Source organism: Pezoporus wallicus, unplaced genomic scaffold, assembly GCF_028554395.1.
Source record: "Pezoporus wallicus isolate ANWC-B61680 ecotype Strahan unplaced genomic scaffold, APGP_CSIRO_Pwel_v1 contig_2384, whole genome shotgun sequence".
Lineage (NCBI taxonomy): Eukaryota > Metazoa > Chordata > Aves > Psittaciformes > Psittacidae > Pezoporus > Pezoporus wallicus.
Window position 1 is genome coordinate 3,501,163 of NW_026640488.1, and position 21,380 is coordinate 3,522,542.

General features: G+C 39.1%; 1 protein-coding gene across 1 annotated transcript; it reads right to left on the bottom strand.

Annotated features, from left to right (window-relative positions):
• Positions 1–9,748: 9,748 nt before the first annotated feature.
• GASK1B (golgi associated kinase 1B) lies at positions 9,749–21,079 on the bottom strand. Its single transcript, XM_057419066.1, has 4 exons — positions 19,813–21,079; positions 14,267–14,481; positions 10,497–10,723; positions 9,749–10,217 (listed from the first exon to the last, which is right to left on the bottom strand). The coding sequence occupies exons 1-4, from the start codon at positions 20,816–20,818 to the stop codon at positions 10,010–10,012; spliced, it is 1,656 nt and encodes a 551-aa protein (XP_057275049.1). The 5' UTR covers positions 20,819–21,079; the 3' UTR covers positions 9,749–10,009.
• Positions 21,080–21,380: the final 301 nt, after the last annotated feature.

Below are 21,380 nucleotides of genomic sequence, written 5' to 3' on the forward strand. Positions count from 1 at the left end.
CATTCCAACTAGCACTCAGAAAATTCACTAGAGAACTTTTCAGGTCAGAGCAGATCTTTGAAATCTGAAGGAACCAAGCTCTGGTCTCAGCAATGTTCATCATCCTAGGAAAGAGATGCACTAGTTTCACTGGGCTTTAAGCACAGCTCATTATGAAGACCAACGGTTTAGGTTTACAAGAATTTCTGTAAATAGGAAAAGTTTTTTTTCTCCACTGAAGTTGCATGCTTCATTTGTGTCCAGAATGCTTGAACAGATCTTGGTGATGTCTGTATGCCAAGTGAGAAATGGGAAACAAAGCCTGGGAATATGACGTGTAATTACAGAAGTTTCCCTGGAGCTGGATCAGGTTTAGCCTTACAGGACACAACCTTTGCTTCCATTAGTGTCAATAAGGACTTTGTTATGGAGGCAAAACATACACAAGAGTGGAACAAAATCTAGCAAAGCTAACCATATACTGTGTTGCAACACAATCCTATGGTTGCTTCAAAAACTGAGGCTGCTAGAGTGGCCCCCAAGGGAGGTAGTCTGGGGGAGAGTAGATTAGAGCCAGCTATGTGAGAAAGTGTGGCCTCCCTTTATCTAGATCCCACAGTGAAAGTCATCCAAAGTGCAGGACTTTTCCAGGATTTTGTCATCAGACATTGGCAGGGAGGATGGCAACTTACAATAACCTTTGTTCAAGGAAGTTCACTCTGTTAAACACTCATCCAGTCCTTAAAAAGTAGACTAGCCATGATATTGAGTTCCATAAGCTGTTTTTTGCAAAACTGAATGAATATCAGATCATGTTTTCAGACCTACACTTCTGGAGTATGCTTTTCTCTCATGATTTGCAGTCCCTCCTTACAAGGCATATTTACACAGTTTTGGGCAGGACTTCTTCCCCATCCAAGAGGGAAAATGGTTTATTTGTCCTTGCTAATTACACTATTACCTATACTTAAAATCAGGGAAAGTGCATAGGCTGAAAATTTGACCCTAAACTATATGTAGGAGGCAGGGTGCCAAGAAGTACTGAAACACATGTAAATTCTGTTTTTTTAGCAGGAAAGGCAGCAACTGTGAAAGCTCGAGTAAATCGATACTGGGTGGTAAAGCTGACAGCAGAAAATCAAAGGACTCTTAGCACTAAGGCAACAGTGTAACAAAAAAAATATGCGTCAGCTCTCCATGCCCATGCAGATTATCACTCAGATAAGACTGACAGAGGTGAAGAATTCTTTCCCAGTATGCTGTTGACACTGCATAAGCTTTACTCTGTTGTTCTTTGCCTTTTGGATCTCTTGCTTCGGAACACAAACACTAACAAGTTGACAAAAGCTGTATTTGCACATTACAGCTACTTGCAAACTAGCATTTCAAGTTCAAGTTTAGACATGAGCATGTAAAGCAAAATGAAGTGGAAAGTTGTGATTTTAATGGGGATTTAATCTCTTGTATTCTTTGAGCTTTTGTGGCTCTCAGAATACATCGACACTTCTGTCGCATGAGTTGCCTTATTGGCTTAGTTCATGCTGATAACAACCAAGCAAGCATTCAAGTATGACTAGGGCTGGGGCATCTCTCCTAAGAAGACAGGCTGAGAGAGCTGGGCTTGCTCAACCTGGAGAGGAGAAGACTCCAGGGAGTCCAGGGAGCAGCCTTTCAGTACCTAAAGAGGGCCCACAAGAAATCTGGAGAGGGACTTTTACAAGGGATGGAGTAATAGGGCAGGGGTGAATGGCTTTAAACTGAAAGAGGGATGATTCAGACTAGATATAAGGAAGAACTTCTTTACTGTCAGGGTGGTGAGACACTGGAACAAGGTGCCCAGAGAAGCTGTGGATGCCCCATGCCTGGAAGTGTTCAAGGCCAGGCTGGACGGGGCTTTGAGCAAACTGGTCTTATGGAAGGTGCTCCTGCCCATGGCAGAGGATCTTTAATGTCCCTTTCAACCTCAACCATTGTATGGTTCTATGATTCTATGAGTAGAAGCATAGGTTTTGATGGTATTTTGCACTCCTTCTAGTAGCAAGTACTGTAAGCGCTATGCAATGGGGTATAAATCCTATGAATCAGCCCAGACCCCAGCTGCCATCCCAGGTGCAGTGACTTCTGCAGCTGGACAGAAAAATCCTCACAACTCACTTAGAAAGCCACTCTAGAAAGAAACTGATCAGGTAGCTGGCAGTGCACTGAGTATGGAGGAATCACCAAGTCTGCTGAGCATTTCCTCTCAAGAAGGCCAGAAAAAGGCAGAACAGCACTTGAACAGAACTATTTCTCATAATGCAACTTTTTCAAATCTGATTATTAACAAAATGACACATTGTATTTTTAGTGTATGTAATAGGAATTTTTAATTTCTCCTTCCCTTTTATGCTACAAAGCCTTCTTCCCCCTGTAATGGAAGTCTTGTAGTTAAAAGTGCAACAGGAACTGAATAACTACAAAAGAAACCGACAGCAGAAAAGGAACCCACAGCAGGAGGAATGGGCTAGCTGAGGTCCTCTGTAGTAGTGATCAGTCAAGATGGAGCCAGCAGTAATTTGTGGATTACCCATGTGATAACAGGTTTCATATTTTCTCCCACCAGACTCACCACAATTTATCTCTCACCTGTGCCCCCCTTTCAAAAATTCAGCTAGATACACTCTAATAATGATGCACATGAAATAAATTCTCTGGGCATTTATGTAGCCAAGCTGCAACTGCAGTCCTGGATAGTAGCAGTATCTGCTATAATAGGAATATTATATGGAGGGAAAAGATATGACAAGAAAAAAAGATGTTGCTTTTGTATTTGAAATCTGAGAGATGAGTGGTACTGATGCTTCACATCACTAAAGATCATCAAGAGAAAAAAAAAATAGGTATTGGATGCAAAAGAGGCTTGCATCCTGTAGGGACCAGGTGCAAAATAAAAACTGCAGGTACAGTGTTAGCAGTTTTCATCTAAGTGGTTCAGCCCCAGAAGGAGGAAAGGTTAAGCCTATTACATCAGCAAAATTTGAGTATCCTGGGTATTCAAACTTAGCTGTCTTAAGTTCAGTAACCTTTATATTATAGGCCAGTGACAGCTGTGATTATAGGATTGTCCATGTGATCACAAAAAAAGGTAGCAGAATGAGTGAATGGGAGTTTGGGGAGAGATCTGTTACAGCCGTGTGGGCCTGAGAACCCTATCAAAGAATCTCAGATGCTTTTCTCACACAGTGAGGGTTTTTTAAAGCTAGGTCTTGTCATATTTAACAAGATGAATCTTTTTGTCTTTTTTTAGCACGATGTTTTTTATAAGCAGGTCTACCTTCTGTTTGGGTATCACCAGTTTACTGTGACTATGCCACAGCTGCCTACAGGGTATGCTTCAGTCAGTTTCATCTTTAACATTTTGACTGCATATTTCTTTCTCAGGAGATCTGAGGTAGGAAAAACCCTAGGTTACCAGAAAAGACCATGTCTTAGGTATGTGATATATCCATGTATATCTGAAAATTAAGATGTATGACCTGCAGTGGTTTCAGAATTCCCAGAGCAGAGCATCTCACTGGACTGCCAGCTTTTACCATCTGTCAGACACAGTTCTCACACTTCATAAGGCTGGGTTTCACACTGGTGCTATTTTCCTTAACAGTTAATAAATTCCATCCAAATCTCAAAGTGTTTCTCATAGCCAGCTGAAGAATACCTCTGATAAGCTGTGCTTGTACAGCTTAACAGACCTCCATGGAATGCCATGCCAGCTTTTCCATGGAAGGAAATACAGATAATGTTCCTGAACAGTGGACACTGAAACCAAATGATTAAATAAGAAGTAAATGTACTGCAGAAGGCTGAAAGGAAAATAACACAGGAAATGGCTACTGGAACTGAACTAATTTTTAGAGAAAGCCACTTATTTCAAGATCTGATTCAGTTAAATAATGGCATTGGTAAACCCAGCGCCAAATACAGATACAATAATGAATCGCATTGGAGAAAAAATGTTTATGCATTTTGTCTGCATTTTGTCTTTTCCAAAAGAAAAAAGTCCAGTTAACTGCTTTTGGAAAACTGTTCTTAGGCATTAGATTGTTGCCATCTGATTTCTTTCTTTTCTTTCATTGATGACAAAGCAGACTCACCATACCAAACAACTCTATTCTTACAAGCAATTATATATATTCTCATAACTAGAGAAAAGGTCTAAACAGCTTACAACATTGTACCTGGCTGAATAGCCTTCAGATACAAGAATACATGGAATTCCCCTCTAGGTCCCACCAATGGGCTACTTAGCCCACTAGTAAGTACTGTGGCGACTTGAGGTGAGCACATGAGCTTGGGGCAACATAGGTGGCCCCTTCCCTTTATATTCTCCAGCATCTAGAATTGTTGTATTAAGAATTTTAGAGGATGAAAGCTTACCTAATTCTTACAAAATCCATATGTAAACTTTCTGTCCTTCAATCTGTCTAATTCCCTTTGAAGCTCCTGGTACTATCAGTTTCCACAGTCCCTCATGGCAGCAACTTCCAGAAGCTCAATACCTGCTATGCGAAGAACTTTCTTTCTTCCGCTTAAAAGTGATACTAGTTTCACTGGGTGTTCCACACCTCTGGTACCACAGGATTTGCTGAATAACACTTTTTGTATTCACCTCATCCATTATCTTCATGATTTTGCAAACCTAAACTAGAGGTCCCTCCAGCTTTCTCATCTTCAGACTGAAGAAATCTCTTCTCAAAAGACAGCTGTTTCAGAACACTTCAGTTGCTCTTCTCTCTCCTGACTCTAACTTCAGTTCATATGTCTTGAAATGTAGAGACCAGGCTGCACACACAATCCAAGATTTAAAACCTCTCCAAGGTTTTAAACAGCAACAAAGTAAAGCCTTTATATTAATCCATACTGAAGCTCATCTGCTGGGTTGGACCTACTCAGTTTCGTGAGGTTCTTGCATGCCAAGTTCTATACCCATGCTATATCTCAGGCAACTCTCCTTATTTGTCCCCCTCCTAAGATCACATTTTGGTCTTAGAGTTCAGTGCTCTGATCTCTGAGAATATGGATTAACCTAACTGACTTAAACTGTATTATCTGGAAAGGGGATAATTCAGTGGAATTGTAATGAATTTACACAAATATACCTGATAGAATTTAGCCTGAAGTATTCAGTAATGTGCAAAAACAAATAATGTTTTTAAAAAAATAAACCAAATTACTTTGTGTGGGAAAGAGAATGTTTAAAAATGTTTCAACATTTCTGTGTTTCCCATTAGTCTCTCTTGGATCGTGGAAAAAATGTAAATTTAAGAGACCAAAAGTTCTTGGGCTACTTTAACTCTGTGCGAGTTTCTATTTGACATGGAATTCAGTGTCTTTCTCCTATTCCTGTACTTACTCATGGTCTATTATAACATTTACCAGTCATTGACCAATACTTCTGTTCTGGCATCGTAAATGGGCATGGCCTTTTCTGCTCAGTGTTTGTGTAAGCAGGCATTGTCAGAATGGCTAAAGAAGGCAGTAAATGCTAGTGCTGCCATAACCAGAAGCTCCACGGCTACAGTGAATCATTTTAGTAAGAAAGAATTACAAGTCTTGTGAGTAAACAGCTAGAAAATATTTCCACAGGAAGAGCTTCATAATCTGGTTTGGACTGTGTCTCTGAAGCAGCAGTTTCTAGGCCATAGTTCTTTCTAAATAGTATCTAATGACCCACATATTACATTAGTATGTATTACAGTTTTATTAAAGCAACTTACAGATCTGAACTGACAATCTGGTGAAGATAACTATTTTATTTTGTATATTCCTGGACATTATATGGCAATAGCAGCAGAGATTCAAACAATTAATTACTTGTGATAATGTCCTTACTGTTACTCATAAAAAGACAAATAAATTGACTTCAAAATTCAAAAAGAAAGTGGAAATTCAGTATCTAATATAAAAATCCATAAAAATATCTGAGTTGGTACTGGCAGTTTAACTCAGATAAAAACATATTGCTGTTTTTCTCTACAATTGTTAAGTAGAAAACTTTCAAGATTATATAAATATCTTAGCAAGGGAAGAGTTAATTCTTTCAGAACAAAAGCTTCATTCATAATAATGTTGTGTTTAAACTTCAATTTGTATACACCCAAAATTGGACTTACAAATACAATTTTACAAGTAAACAGCAAATTGTATGAACAACTTTTTATTAGGCAAACTGACCATTTTATAGAAACAAGCCAAGGTATATATATACACATACATGTAGGTTTGTGTTCACATACACGCACTTGCATTAAAGTGTTCCCAGAATTGCTACTGGAATCTTGCCCCTTAATGTACCCTAAATCTGTATTTGCTCATTTGAAACCATGGAATTTATCTTTTCTAACATAGTGCATTACAGAATACACACCAAAAAAGAAGGAAACTGCTCTCACAGTGCTCCACAAAAGTTTTCATGTCCTCACCTTCTGAAACATTTAAGATTATTAAGTTGCTGGCAGGCTCCTGAGGAATTTTAAAGCATCTGTGTCTGGACTACTTATTTTAAGCTCTGTCTTCCACTGTTATGAAATCAGCAAACTCTCTTGACTTTCTTAGTAATTCCATTTCACGTGGTTCTGGCTTTCAGGCAGACTCAAGAATGACATAACTGTCTTTTCCTACCCACAGGTTTTGGACTGTTGCCGTTGGTTACACCCTTCTGAGTAATGTGCAACATGAATATTTGTCTGATCCCTTATGCCCATAAATGGAAGACAGCCCAGCAAAGATGGCTAAAACACAGATTCTTGGCTGTCAGTCACCACTATAGGTAGAGTAAGGCTTCTTTGGGTTTTTTCCTGTTGGTTAATATTAGTTAGGCTACAGTGCAGGAATGTCAGTCCAACGTCACACTGTTTTAAAAGGAAGTGGACTGAATGAACTTTACTCCTGTTACCAAAGGGAGAGCAGATATCTTTAATGTAGTAGCAGCAAATAGACAAGCTCTGCAAAGTGTTTCTGTTGTATTTTTTTCACACTGGCACATTTATACAAATGCTCTAAAAATTTACAAAATTCTTCATTTTTGTAAAAAAACACAGAACTTGGCTAGTATGAACTCATAACCACACTTTGTGTTATTAACAATACTGGATTCAAGTACCAAGCTCCACGGCAACGGGATAAACACTATGGAGAAAAGGCACTTTGTGGAGTTTGTTATCAATGCTAGAGAATTAGAAGCAATTTACAGTCCAGTTCCACTGCCCAATCTCACAAAGCCTCTCTTGACTTTCCTGAAGACTAAAAGAGTGTTTGCATGCATAAGAAATACAGCACAGAAAGCAGAGCCTCCAGCTGCACACAGGGCAACACTAAGATGCCATTGTAAGGTGAAAGAAGGATACAGAACTCTTTGCCCTAGACCCAAATTCAGACATTCAGGGAAAGTATTCCTTCACCCTTGGAAAGTGTCATGCATGCATCACAGTCTGCCTTGGCCATTCGCTCTGTACTCACTGGTGCCTGCAGCAGCTCTGAGAAGACGGTGCCTTTCTGATCCATATTGGGCAGCACAGGGAAATTCACCTATCCTTCTCCTTGTACTTTTTATGTGTCTAGATATTGTTTTGCCCTGTAAATTAGCTTTAAAGAGAACTTGATCTATATGCCTCTGACACAAAAAATGTCTAGTAAAAATTACCATTCATTCCCTAAAGACATTCATTTGCAGTATTTGTCTCCAGAATATCTTCTCTTTACAGTTACGCTTTTCATGCTTGGGCAAATTTTCAAGTACTGCACAGCATCATGGCTATTTGAACCTCTTAAACTCAGGACTACCAGGAGACATTGTTCCAGGTCAGCTTCAGGGCAATTACTTACTAGCTGGCAGTTACATTGCTGCTTTAAGAGCTGGCACTGAACTGCCAGGCAAATAAAAAAGGATGTATCATGCTCAAGGAAACAATAGTCCATGTCCAGAAAAAATGGAGAAGAATGCATCAAGTTATCACCATAAAAATAAATTACCTAACCTGAAAAGATAAAAATTCCCGATTTCTTTCTCTTCTTGGGCAATGAGTCAATTTGGGAAAAAAAATATAACTGGGCAGTGTGAGGCAATGACTTGGCATCAAGATGTGTAGTCTAAAGATAGAAAGGGAGAATTTAGAAGGCAAAGCTCTCATGGCACTTTTTTCACGATCAGGTGCATTCTTGTATACTCACTTAGCCCTCATCAAAGTTCAAAGCAGCTGAGAGTCATGCCTTTCTTTTACTCCCAGCAGCATATAATAATCCATTTGAACAGGTATCTAGCAGGAAGAAAACTGGTAAGATAAAGAATGAGATAAATTGATCATAATGATCATCAAAAAGTGAAATTTACTGCAAGAGCAATTCCATGTGAAATGGATCCAGCTGATTATTTCTTTCTCTAGGCTCTGTTCACAGTGTAAGCTATAGTAATACTTTTCTTTCTGTTATAGAAATTGTGTGGCTAATAAATTACAATATTTTAAGAAAGGGATAACATGAAAATCCTATAAAATTCTACTTTGGTGCTAATAAGAAGTCCTAGGCACTCTAAAACATGTCCTCTCAAGGCAGTAGTTAAGTTCTAGGAATTTTTTACAAATTTATCTGCCTTTGACATTAACATTGACACAAAGCATTTTAGTTTCTCATTAATATCATTACACAAGCACCTTAAAAAGTATTTTAAAATCTTACACACCCTATATTTTTTTACTATGTATAAAGAAAAAAGTAGCTATGAAAGTATTCAATTTCTGCCATTATCTTATGACAAGAAGATAATAGATATTTCTCTAGAAAGACAGTATGAGTATTTCTAAATAGACAGGTAAAAGGTATATGTCATGATAGACTATATCAGTTTGTATTTTATTTCTGGAGTAGATGAAGGTTAAGAATCCAAAGAGCTTATCCAGCCTTCCCTAACTAGTTTACCTGCAGCAGTACTTGGGGTGAATCATCAGCTAGAATCATCCCCTTGCAGTGGTCAATCTTAATGGAAAAACAGATCCTGAACTTCTGGCTAGAGACGGGCAAGCAGCACAAATGCTTTCTGTGATGAGTTTAACAACACTCACACCCTTAGTAGGTCTGCTTTTTGATAATAGTCTATAAAAAATATTGACAAGAATGTTGTAAAATGTACACTTATTTAGCACCATATTCACACAAGGCTAAAGGTGAATTCCTTTTTTAAAACTAATGGTAATAAAGGACAATTCTGTGAGTTAACCAATAGACAGTTAATCAACAGGCAGAACCTTCACCCATACATCCAAACAACCTGTACTGGAAATAGTACACTGTAACGAGCAACTCATGACAAATTGTACTCCATACGGAACAGGTAAAAGTTTTCTCAAATTAATTATTGTTGTTAAAGCCATGTTGTTCTCACTGTTTTAAATTTCTCTCATGTCCAGTGCAAACACTCCTACATTTAAAAGAGTCAGATTCAGTCCTCAGATTTCAAAGATCAAAATAAAATAAAACAAACTAAGCCTTTGGAAAAGTTGACATTTTAATATTTATAATCAAAAAGCCAAAACAAATTTCTGTACTAGATATGTTTCAGCAAGATGAGATGACAGTTTTCATCAATGTATTAAGTGCTTAAAAATATCTGCTCCCATTCAAATTTGCAATTAAACTTTCACTTACATGAATGAGGAAAGTAAGAGTGATCCAGCTTAATGTATTGAAAATCCCTCTGCTAATTTTCAAACAGTTTAACAGAAGAAGTGTTCATGGTACCTACATATTATTACATTACTTATTGTACCAGTTGGTTATTTTTCATTTCATTTCACTGGTGACATAGAAGAGACTGCACTGAGATGAGCTGTAGCTGACATTTAAATGTTGCTTTTAAACCATGTAAGATTTCTTACTTAAAAATAAACTTGAAAGTTTGGGGGAAGAAAAATTAAATAATCCTACGAATTAAATTAATTTTACTGTCAGGTTTTGGTTCATGCAATTTTTTTAAAGACTCTCCGACAGAAACAATACTGATTCATTCATTCATCGGCAATACTTTGGCTCCATGTGCATTTATATAAGTAAGAAGAATTTTGGACCTTCTTTCTATTACATCAATAAGCTTTTCAATCCCATTTCTGCCTCCTTGGCTCTCCCAGTATATTTTGTCAAGGAACAAAGACTGTAGCAGCTTCTCACGTAAACGCTGGCTTCTCAGCACTGAAACTGCAGATTCAGGGAATCTGGAAAAACACAAAGAAATTCATCAGCTTTGCCATTACGCTGAATTGTAATATTTATGTTATGGTTTAGCAATCAATTCTATGAATATACACTGCGACTCAGCTAAAAGTCCATATACATGTTAATTGTATCTTTTACAGCAGTGGGATTACTCATACACTTTTAGACACACTCTGTAAATGTCTTAGGCCAATGATATCTATTTCAGTAACTTGGCATGTCTCCTGCTCAAACTGGGAAGAAAATATCAATCTTTTTACAAAATTAATAAAACTTACTCATTGATTCCTTGCAGTATTTTGAAGTCAAGATTGTCCTCGTTTCTGTCAAAGAAACCCTTATTGTCTATAAAGACTAAGTGCCTCTGGTCATGGTGTCTCTGAACTATGTGTGTAAGGTGGACAGCATCTTGATCACTACATTTCAGCTTCAGTCCTTGCTGCATGCAGGAATCCTCCCTGAGAGGTTTGAATCCACAGCAGTTTCTGTCTAGTCGACTATATATCTAAAACAAAGTACAGCAGAGTGCCAAGTGAAAACAATATCAAAGTATTTGGGGCAAAGTGTCACTGTGAGACATTGTTCACTAACATAGCTGACAGGAAAACAAGCTCAGGATAAGTATAATTAAAGTCAGCAGTGAAACGGCATGAAGACCTGGTGCCCATACTTCATGTGTTGTCAGAAGAAATTTCTCAGACTATATTTCATCCATGCTATAGCCATGATTTCTGTCAGTAGAAAATCTTTGGAAATAGTGGAACAATATCACTGCATAACTGGAATAAAAAGATGATGAATACAATCCCATTTTTTTTCAGAAGGCTGCAGTTTTTTTACATTTTCTCTGCTAGAGAACAACAGAAATAGCACAGCCTGACACACACACAGAGGGTCTCCAATGTGGGACCTAACAGACTAATAGTATGCAAAATAATTGAAATATTAGTAAGGGGCACAGCAAACCACCAGAAGCTACAAAATGCAAGAAGAGTACATTTATAATCACAGAGCAGACTCCCTGAGTTACACTTGGTATATACTTTAATGGCATGAAAATCCAGGCTATTTTTTCCTATATGAGCCCTTGCTTATCCATTGCACAGCACTTAATGGGAAGGAATACATCTGGTCTAACTTTAGTGGTGTAAATGTTAAGCATCTCTTCTGTCTTAGTTGTTTATGTTCCCTTTCATAAACAATGACAAGAGCAAGGCACCCCCAGAGCAAAGGATGCCATTTTAGGATAACCATCTAATACAGGAAGAATAAATCACTCCTTGAAAGTGCTTCTACCCTTGTTGACAAGATGGGAGTAAATACACAACATTGCCAGGCCCTGAGCACACAGATAGGCCTTAATTGCCCTGAACAGCCTCACTTGGGACCTCCACACACACACCCCCCCCCCCCCCCCTCTGCCCATGAGTCCCATTTAAGCTCAGGCCTGGAGCTACAGCCTTATTTTGAGCCCTTGAGAGAGGTGGTGTCTGCTGCTTGTTTTGCTACCTGATGCTACTCTATTGCTGCTTGGGATTCCTGTTTCTTTGCATTGGAGTTGTCTGTGCCTTACACTTACTAGGCTATCAACGGACCTGCAACTTTCTTCCCTGTTGGGTTGCCTCTCCTGCTGCTGACCCTGCCTGTCCTGCCTGCAATGGGGTTGTTCCAGGCTCCAGCTCCTGCTGGCAGGTGCTTACAAAGTGGAAGCCTAGCCAGGGCATCTAAGTCTTAATGAGTAGCTTAGCAAAGGTAAATAATTATTTTTGTCCTTATTTGTTGTATGCAAACTCATCAAACTGCTCTAAGCATAAAAGCATTAGTGTTCACATAAGACCTTTAAAATTATACTTTTAAGTTTGTCACCAGCAAAGTGTTAGGACTCTTCTGCTGATGTAGAACTGTACCGTGTTTTGAAAAGGCCTCTTGATTTTGTTCATCAAATGAATGTCTGGGAGTTGTTTTGCTTTTTCTTAAATATGTAGTGCTATTGCCACTACTCCTGTTAGTAATGTTGGTTTTCAGAAGTGAAAATCCTGATGAAACAAACAGATTTCTCTTCCTCTTTCTCCTTTCATGAGCAGTATTCAGCATCTGCAGGTACCAGAGCCCTGCTTGCTTGCAGTGTTCTAGCTCACATGACCTCATTCAACTCAAAGGCTTTGCCAAAAGTGACACAGAGTCCCTCTAGATGCTCTTTTGATGTATAGCCCTAATCCAGTTGCACCACACTTTACATGCATTAAATAGATGAGGACACCATATTATTACAGACAGCCACTTTACAGTACCTTGCATCATTCCTGTGTTAAGACAGAATGATGGGAACTCTGGAATCGATGCTGCAACCTTAATATTTTACCATTGTTTTTTGTCCTATACTTACGTACATGAGAGGCTCAAACCCCCAAAATTAAAAGAGCCATTTTACTTTTAATGACCTTATTTTACTTGACTTATTGCAGAACGCAAGTAAAAGCCAGTTATAAGCATTTCTTAGCCTGCTCCCATGTTTTATAGTATTTGAAAGCAGAGATTAGGAACACCTATCACAGGTACCAAACTTCTTCTAAGGGGAGTAGATTTAACAGAGAATACTTTTCATCATTCTTATTTCTGAATGGCTCATGAAGCACAGATTTTATTTTTTTCCTCAAACTTAGAACCCCTTCTTGGCATTTTTTGGTTTAGAGTCTCCATGTTCTATTACTGATAAACTTTAAAGTTAAATCTGAAAGAATCCAGGTAAAATTTTAATCTTTAAGAACCGTAACATCCACTTTCACTCACTTTCTGGTATGCATGTTCTTGTCTGGTATGCAGCTGGAGGTATGCATTACTCTGATATCAGCTACCATTGCAAGTGTAATTTTTTTTGTCAGGTAAAGCTCAATCCTGTTTTATATTATTTTACCTGAGTGTTCCTTCTGGATAATAGGAGGTTTATTATGAATAATAAAAACTTGTCTTAGAAGACCTTAAAATTAAAATCAACACAAAAATTGAGAGAATCTTTAAACTGTTCAACAAGAAGACAATGGCATGAAAACATTGACACAATCTGTATTATTCCTATAGGGGCATGACTTTAGTTTAGTATCAGAGTAATCCACCTATGACTTTATACTTGTTTCTACGAATTATTTGCTCATAGTGGGACTAAAGATGGAGTCATTAGATGAGTGATAATCTATTTTTAGAGAAGACTCATATGTTCTGGTTAACATAACCAGTCTGCAGAAATTAAACTAGCGCTAGCTGAAGTTTTAAATAAGCCAGCAAGTGCTCCAGGAGGCTCAGTCACTCGGACCTGTCTTAGCAGGTAAGGACAATTGGAAGTATTGCCGTATCTCAGGAAGCCATAAAATTAGCTTCCAACCAGATGTTCAGTTGGATCCTTATTACAGGGAGTGTATTAATACTCTGCTAATTGCTGTAACTGTAGCCACTCATGATCCTACAGGACAGAGCCCTAGTCAGGTGTTATTTGGAAAGCTAATGATTATGTGCAATACCTAAGTAAAGAACAGCAGCCATATCATTCATCAGTTGCTGCTCTACTCTTTCCTAAGTCACTGGCTATATTTTTAAAAGGAAGGAAAATTAGCCACTATAGCTGTTATCTTGATCCAGATTTCAGCTGACCAAAAACATTTAAATGACCTCAGGGGACTGGGGAGGGGCAGGAAGCACCACTCGGTTGAAAGAGGCTTACAGTGGTGAACATAGTCACAAACTATATTTGGAGAGACTAAGGAGTCAAGAAGAAACACTATGCCTGCCTCAAGGTGAAGTAAACCAAAGCAAAGTAAAACAAAGCCAAAAGCCTTTGCTTCCTTTTTTTTTCAAGAAAGTGAGTCAGTCAAGCTCCTGATCTCATTCCCTGATTATAAATCTAATTTTGGATATTTTAATCATAAAAAACAAATGGAAAAAAAAGTTCAAACTGTACAAATACCTCTCTTCCTCACTGAAAAAAAAAAAATAGTCTCCTATGTATGCTCATATGACTTTTGAGGCCGATAGTTGCATTCAGTAAATGTTTTACCTGCAGAAGGAAATCAAAGAGTGCCATCTTGGACCATTCATGATGATGGATTTCAGTACAGCCCCACTCAGCTTTTGGAACTTTACCATTCTGCCAGCATTTCTGCTTCAATAGCTGCTGATACTGCCCCCAGGTTAATCTCACTGAAGAATGGGTACTGTTATCTGTTGGACTCAGTGATGAATCCCAGAGAATAACAGGACAGGCTTGACCATCTGAAAACAGAAAAACAGATCATCAGTATAGTGCAATACTGTCAGTCTTACTCAATCATTCTTTAGACGTTGCTCAAGATCAGCAATTATACTATATTACAGATGTGGAAGGAAAAATGGCCACGGACTAATAACTTGACATCCTTTGGTTAATGTGGTCTTATTCTACATGTAAAAGCAGATACCACAGGAATGGAAGAACCATAGACATTATGAATGCCCTCAGCATTCATATGGGAGGCTTTCTCTGAAGCAGGAGATGAACGTACAAAGTCATATATTAAACCAGACTCTTAAAAAGCTTATAGATAAAGAGCTCACTGTGAGAAAATGATGTAATTTCTCTCTGTTTCTAGTGAATTGGTGATGATTTTTAAGAGTTGAAAACAAATGTCAAAGTAATTTTAATGCACAGTGCGCACAGAAACACTACAGGAACAAACCTCAGGAAAGAATTTAAAATTGAGCTTTCCCAGTGTAAGAACTGATAAATATATTTCATGCAATATTAAAAAGAAACACTGAGCACTCCTGAAAACCAGGCTTCTTCCACTGAGGTGCCTTAATAAATATTTAGGAAATTAATTTGTGAAATCTTACCTATTTCCTGACTCTGACTCCATCACTTACAATGAAGATTACTTTAGCCAAGTCAGGCGAACTATCAGCTAAGCTACTTTTCCAAGCCAGTTGGAGAAAGTCTACATAAACACTGGTAATTGCCACCAAAAAAAAGGGACAGCTTTCTACAGGATCAAGTCTGATCTATTATATCTCAAATAACAGCTTATGTAGCTATTCATGAATTCTTCCACAAACCAAATACAAAAATGGTCTCCTAACAAAATAAACATCTCCTGTCTACGCAAAAGGGACATGATAAACAATAGTAATATAAATACTTGAAAAATATGAATAATATCTTGCCAGTTTCCATTAAGATACAAAAACATTTTTAAAAGACTGAGGTTAAATACAGGAAATGTTTGCATTTCGGAGGAAATGGGAGCAGAAAAGATGAGCCAAAATAAAATCTTTCAACTCTGTAACATAAGCTGAATTACAGGAATATGAAACAGCAGCTTCAGTAAAGAGCAGTGACTCAAATTTTTGACACTTGCAGGAAAAACATAAAGGTGCTGGACTAAAGCAGAATAAGAGGTCTGATTTGTAGCTGCATGAATTGGCACGACACCACTGAAATCAGTGGAGCTTTTCTGATTGAAACCTCATGAAGTCAACTGAATGGTGAAAAGTAAGGGCTGGCTAAGAATTAGAGCTTCCAGACTGATACAGCCAAAACTGAGGAGGCTGAGTACACTTCAGATTAAGTTCATAATAAATGTCCATAATAAATGTGTTCTGCTTGTGCTTCTTTCCTAATCAGCTTTATATATAAACTCAAGGGGCTACTGCCTTTCTGTTGCTGCAGCTGCATTTCACTGAATCTTGCCCTAAGATGACTTACTTCATTTTATTTTCATCTGCCATTTTATATCTATATATCTACTTCATTGTCTAAAGATGATCTGCAAAATTGTACAGGAAAGATTCTTCAAAACTTGTGCTGGAACCAGCCTCCCAGTAATTCATATACATTTTTAAACATCAAAACATTTCTAAAAACGTCTTAGGCCCTTAGGAGCTACTTGCTCAGGATGTTCTAAGTTGACTAAGGTAACACAGATGAAGCCTCAGACTGATGAGACTAGACTGCCTCAAGGTACTCAAACTGCTTCATGTGCAGTTAAGTAATGTATCGCTGCATGGCGGCTTCAACATAAGCATCAAAGTAGATATCCACACCCCACATCAGTTTCAAAATAGTCAAAATAATTTCAAACGTGCCCATGAGAACATCACTAAAAAGAGCAAATCTTTCATGAGGTACTTTAAACCCTTTATCAAACTTCTCACTGTTCACATGAAAGCAGTACAGCTTACCACTGCCACATTTGAAAGTAGCAGTTTAGTTGCCCATGTATTAGCAGGAGAGGAAAACTTAGTGTGGAAAGATGAGAGGGACTGACATACAGAGGGGGAAGGAGGGTGGTTGTCAGCTTGCAGTAATTGAGGCCCTCAGTAAGCGGCACAACAAAACTGCACAGCAATAGCTGTGTATTTTGTACCAAAAGCTGAATAAAAAGCTCAGCCTTGTTGCTATGATGCAAGCAGCCAGAGTCCTATCCCTACAGCTGCCTGGTGCAAAACAGACATAAACCAGCTCCAGCCTGTGTTACTGCAGTTGTAGCTCAAGCCCTTACACTGGCATCATCCTACCCTGCAAACGCTGTTGCTGAGCCAGGGGCAATACATGCAAACTAATTCTGTTGAGGCTGTGGCACCAAGCAAGGTCACATATGTCTCTTCTGTTCCTCAGGTTAGGGTGATAAAATAATGAAGATTCTAGGTCCCCTGGTATTAACATGACTATCCTAAAACTCAAACACACAAGGGTCAGCCTCAATTTTCTCCACATTAGACATGGTTTTAGAGAAGCATGGAATAGTTAGGGTTGGAAAGGACCTTAAGCTCATCCAGTTCCAACCTCCCTGCAATGGACAGGGACACCTCACCCTAGACCACGCTGTCCAAGGCCCTATCCAACCTGGCCTTGAACACTACCAGAGATGAAGCATTCACCATGTCTTTGGACAACCCATTCCAGGGCCTCACCACCCTCACAGTAAAGAACTTCTTCCTTAGATCTAACCTGAACTTCTCCTGTTTAAGTTTGAACCCATTACCCCTTGTCCTATATGCTTATTTCTTGTTGGTTTACAGGCTTATCTTTCTTTATATGTGTTTTGGAGCTCTTGACATTTTTCACACCTTGTAGGTAGCAACTGCAATAATGACTGCTTGGATATGCCCAGAATAGTACTCTCCTAGTCTGTAATACTCCCCAGAGATTTTATGTTTGGCCAATTCGTTTACATGAGGGAAAAATTCTTTACAAGGACGGTGGTAAAACACATGCACAGGTTGCCCAAAGAGGTGATTGATGCATCGTCTCTGGAGATATTCAAGGCCAGGCTGGATGTTGTTCTGGGCAACCTGATCTAGATGAATATTTCCCTGCTCATTGCAGGGGGGTTGGCCTAGATGGCCTTTGAAGGTCCCTTCTAACCCAAACTATCCTATGATTGCCAAAATATGAGAAAATTATACCTGATGGAAGAAAAAGATAATATACAAAAACTTGGTTAGCATTTAAGAGGGTTTACAGCCAGGGAATGGAAGGACAGCAGACAGAGGACTTGCACACAGTATTTTGCTAGACTTCAAAAAAAGAAAAAATCAGTGGGGGATTTATGAGAATAGGGGAAACAGAACCTGCGTAGGGATTTGCTAAGCAGTTCTTTGAAACTGCTTTTGACAAAATGAATGACAGTTTTGAAAAGCCCATTTTTTTAAGATTTTAATGCTACATCAAACATGTCCTGTTAGATCACATCACAACTGAGGCAAGCTAAAGGGATGTGTAGTGAAGAGAGATGTCAGCCCAGAAACTGTGTACGTTCATACACACATGCACAGTCTCTTAATCCTGCATTGCTCTCAATTCCACGTGAATAACCATGATTCACAAAACTTTACAGTGCCCACCTAATCTTAACTTAAATGCCTGTGGGTTACAAAAATGAGCTAATTGTTCATACTATTTTAAAGAATATATTTTTGCTCATTTGCTCAACACAGATGTTTTCCAGATTATGCCAAACATAAGCATGTAAATAGAAATGAGTGCAAGTAGGCATTAGGCATCTGAGCTCCAGGATATTTCCAGGCCGAAGGAATGGTGAGAGGCAAGGTACAGTATCTGTTCTGAATGCTCTGCTCACCCTTTAGCTGGAAAAAATGAAGTGAGACCAAAATAACATTACTTCTCATCACCTAGCAACACTCTTCTTGCTATAGGAACATAGCCAGTTATGAGAAAAAAACAAATTAAAGAGAGCAGAATGACGCTCTGCCCCAGACAGTCCAAAGCATATTGTAAGGTGACAGATACTGAGCAACATAATGCACAATTAGCCTAATAGCAGTTTTCAGAGGCTTGCAGTCTGTCATCTCTGCAGCCATACTCTGCAGAGTTCCTCCAACCGAACTATCTTAATGCCTTATGACAGCCCTGTAGCAATAAATCTTGTTCCTAAAAATAAACTACACATAATGTATCTTCCATTCTCTGGAAGTATGAATAATATTCAGAAGCCTCCAAACTGTTTTCCTAGAGATTCATTCACATTATTGTACAGGCTGCCAAAGGGAAGATCTACAAAGCAGGAAGAAATTGGAGATCACTGGGTCATCTTCCTGCTGTCAGACTTCAGAAAGGCATTATTACTTTTTTTTTTTTTTTTAAGTAGACTGATACAAAACTATTTGGTATAAGCTAGATTCAGCAGTAAGACATGAACAGCAAACACATAGCCAGCCACTTTAGCAATGATTCATTAAAATGCAACGTATTCCTTCTGGATCGTGATCTGTGACTGCAAAAATAGCAGTTAGGCTATCTTGTTTAACAAGATAACAATTTTAGAAGTTACATTACATGTCTGAAATCTACCTTTAATTTCACTAAAGGTTAAAAATCAAATTTCCAATTGAAAACTTTATGTCAATCATGTAACAGGCATATTGAGAGTATTACTGTGTATATTTATTTGCACAACATATAGATGTGTAGAGTGAACCTCAAAACGTAACAGCAGAATTTACTGAAATGTAAGTTTGGTTTAGGGAGAGGAAAGAACTTTTTAAAACATTTTAAGCTCCCAGAGGCATTAGTATCAAGTCTCTGCAGGAAGGTTCTCTACCTCTTTGAGTAGGTTATCTCACTAAACAAACCCCCTTTCCTACCACCTGTTTGAGATGAATTCTTGTGCTCACCTTCAACAATATTTCATTAAAGCCAATTCTAAACAATGAGAAAACTTAAAACCAGAAATACCCACCGAATCACAGGTTTTTCTGGATTTTTTTCACCAGTTTCTCTCCAGGCAGCCTGTACAACATCATGCAGTCTGCAGATGACTCCCTCTCTTTTTTCTCCCATTCCAGACTCTTGTGGAAGAGAAACTGCTACTGCCCTCAGCAGCTAATGGTATTTGATCTAAACACTGAGGTTCTGCATCCTTTGGACAGAATAATTGCACTGCAGAAATTGCAAACAGACACCAGCTTTATTTCCCTGTAATGATGGGGTTAGTTCTCAGGCTCGCAGGAGTTAAAGGTCACAGCTGTGGCCCCATGGTTAATGCAAGAGGAGGAAGGAAACCTCAGCATCCCACCTGCAAGCTGAAAACCACAGGAATGTGTTACCTTGGAAGAACTCTGATCTCCTGCTTACAGAAGGTAAGCTCCTGTTTAGCCCCAAGATCCTATCCAAATGAAAGGCAAACACCTCGCTGATGTCGAGGGGTCTTTTGACGATGCCACAGTGTCCCTGATTACAAGCAGCTCCTGTCGTGCTGGTACCTCCTGCAAATACTACCCGGACTGCTTTGTGAGAAGATACTCCTTGAATGCTTCCTATCCGAGAATCTGCTAGCATGCGCATGTTTAGGATGTCATCTTTGCTCAGCCAAGGGGGAGAGCTCTCACTGTAAATCCTGATATTGCTTTCCTCAGGCTGGGGTTGTGCCTTTATAGCTTCAGAATTCCCTCCAGGTCTCCAGTGACCCCTCTCCCTGATTGCCATTCCTTTATGCCTGTGTTCATCCTTGTGCTTTCCTGCTTCCAGGGCTATTGGTGCTCCCATTGTGCCAGCAGCATGCGTGGCCTTCCTTGGCTGTTGGGCAAAGGCCTCTTCCCGGCCAGTAAAAGTGGCTTTTGGAAAGTGCTGCCCATAGGACAAAGGAGTTGCATGTTTCTTCCTGCGTTTTGGCTTCACTGTGCCTCTGATGTTGGCAGGCTTGCTGCGCTTGGACCGCAAGGTGATATAAACTACATTGGGTGGCAGCAAGGTCCCATTGCCACCAAGCTGGGGTTCCTGGAAATTGGGCGGTGACAGGGTGCCATCCAGTGGGATGCCCAGAAAAGGAGTTTGGGCTGCATCTTGGAGACTTCTGGAACTGATCTTTTGGTGTCTTCCTTTGTGCTGGGGTAAAATGTGACCCACTTGACTGACAAGGAATCCCAAGTAGATCACACATGCAGTGCCCACTAGCAGGTTCCTCCTTGTCCTTGGGCGCCTGCAAGTCCAGAGTCTCAGCAACCGTGCAGGGCACGGGCAGCAAATAAACAAGTTTTTGATTTTACTTGGCTGATCGAAGGTGGTCATATCTCTAGTGAATCCACATGGTGAAAACAGCATAAAGTCTTCCATACATTCCAGTCAGAATGATGATGCATGATTTCCCTTCCCCAATTCCTATTTCTCCTTTTCAAAATAGCTTCCAGCATGGATGATGGACAGAAGCTACTGATATGCCTGGGAAAGAGTTTAGCACTAAGGATGCTGACACTCCACCTTCTCAAGCCACTGAATTCTTATCAGCCACCACAGGGGAAGTGACTGGCTTCAGAGAATGAATGGAGCTGGCTGCGTAAGCAAAGTTTACTGACTTGTAGCATAAAAGATCTGAACTACCTCCTTTGCAAACTGCAAAAAGAAAACAGCAGTATTTCATTACCCACACATGGCATCTGTGGTTCTGTATTTTTAAGAGACAGAAGTTTTAAATGAGACAGCATGCATCTAGAAATATGTCAGGATACATCTTTCACTTTCTCATTACAGTATAATTAAACACCAAAATCATTAAATAGAGGCTCAATTTGTAGTCTCAGCTAGCTGTTTTCAAGCATTAGAAGAAAAGCTTGTCAAACCCAGATTATCATCTTTTTCTTATAAGACAAAGCCTTCACTAAACCTCATGCTATGGAAA

What these genes read in the sequence shown, in the direction of transcription:
- GASK1B (XM_057419066.1), bottom strand. Translation starts at nt 20,818, where the DNA reads ATGGAAGACTTTATGCTGTTTTCACCATGTGGATTCACTAGAGATATG. An exon ending in TCTTTGATTTCCTTCTGCAG is followed by an intron (nt 10,724 to 14,266) that starts GTAAAACATTTA and finishes ACTTTGTTTTAG; the next exon opens with ATATATAGTCGACTAGACAG. An exon ending in ATACTGCAAGGAATCAATGA is followed by an intron (nt 10,218 to 10,496) that starts GTAAGTTTTATT and finishes GTGTTTTTCCAG; the next exon opens with ATTCCCTGAATCTGCAGTTT.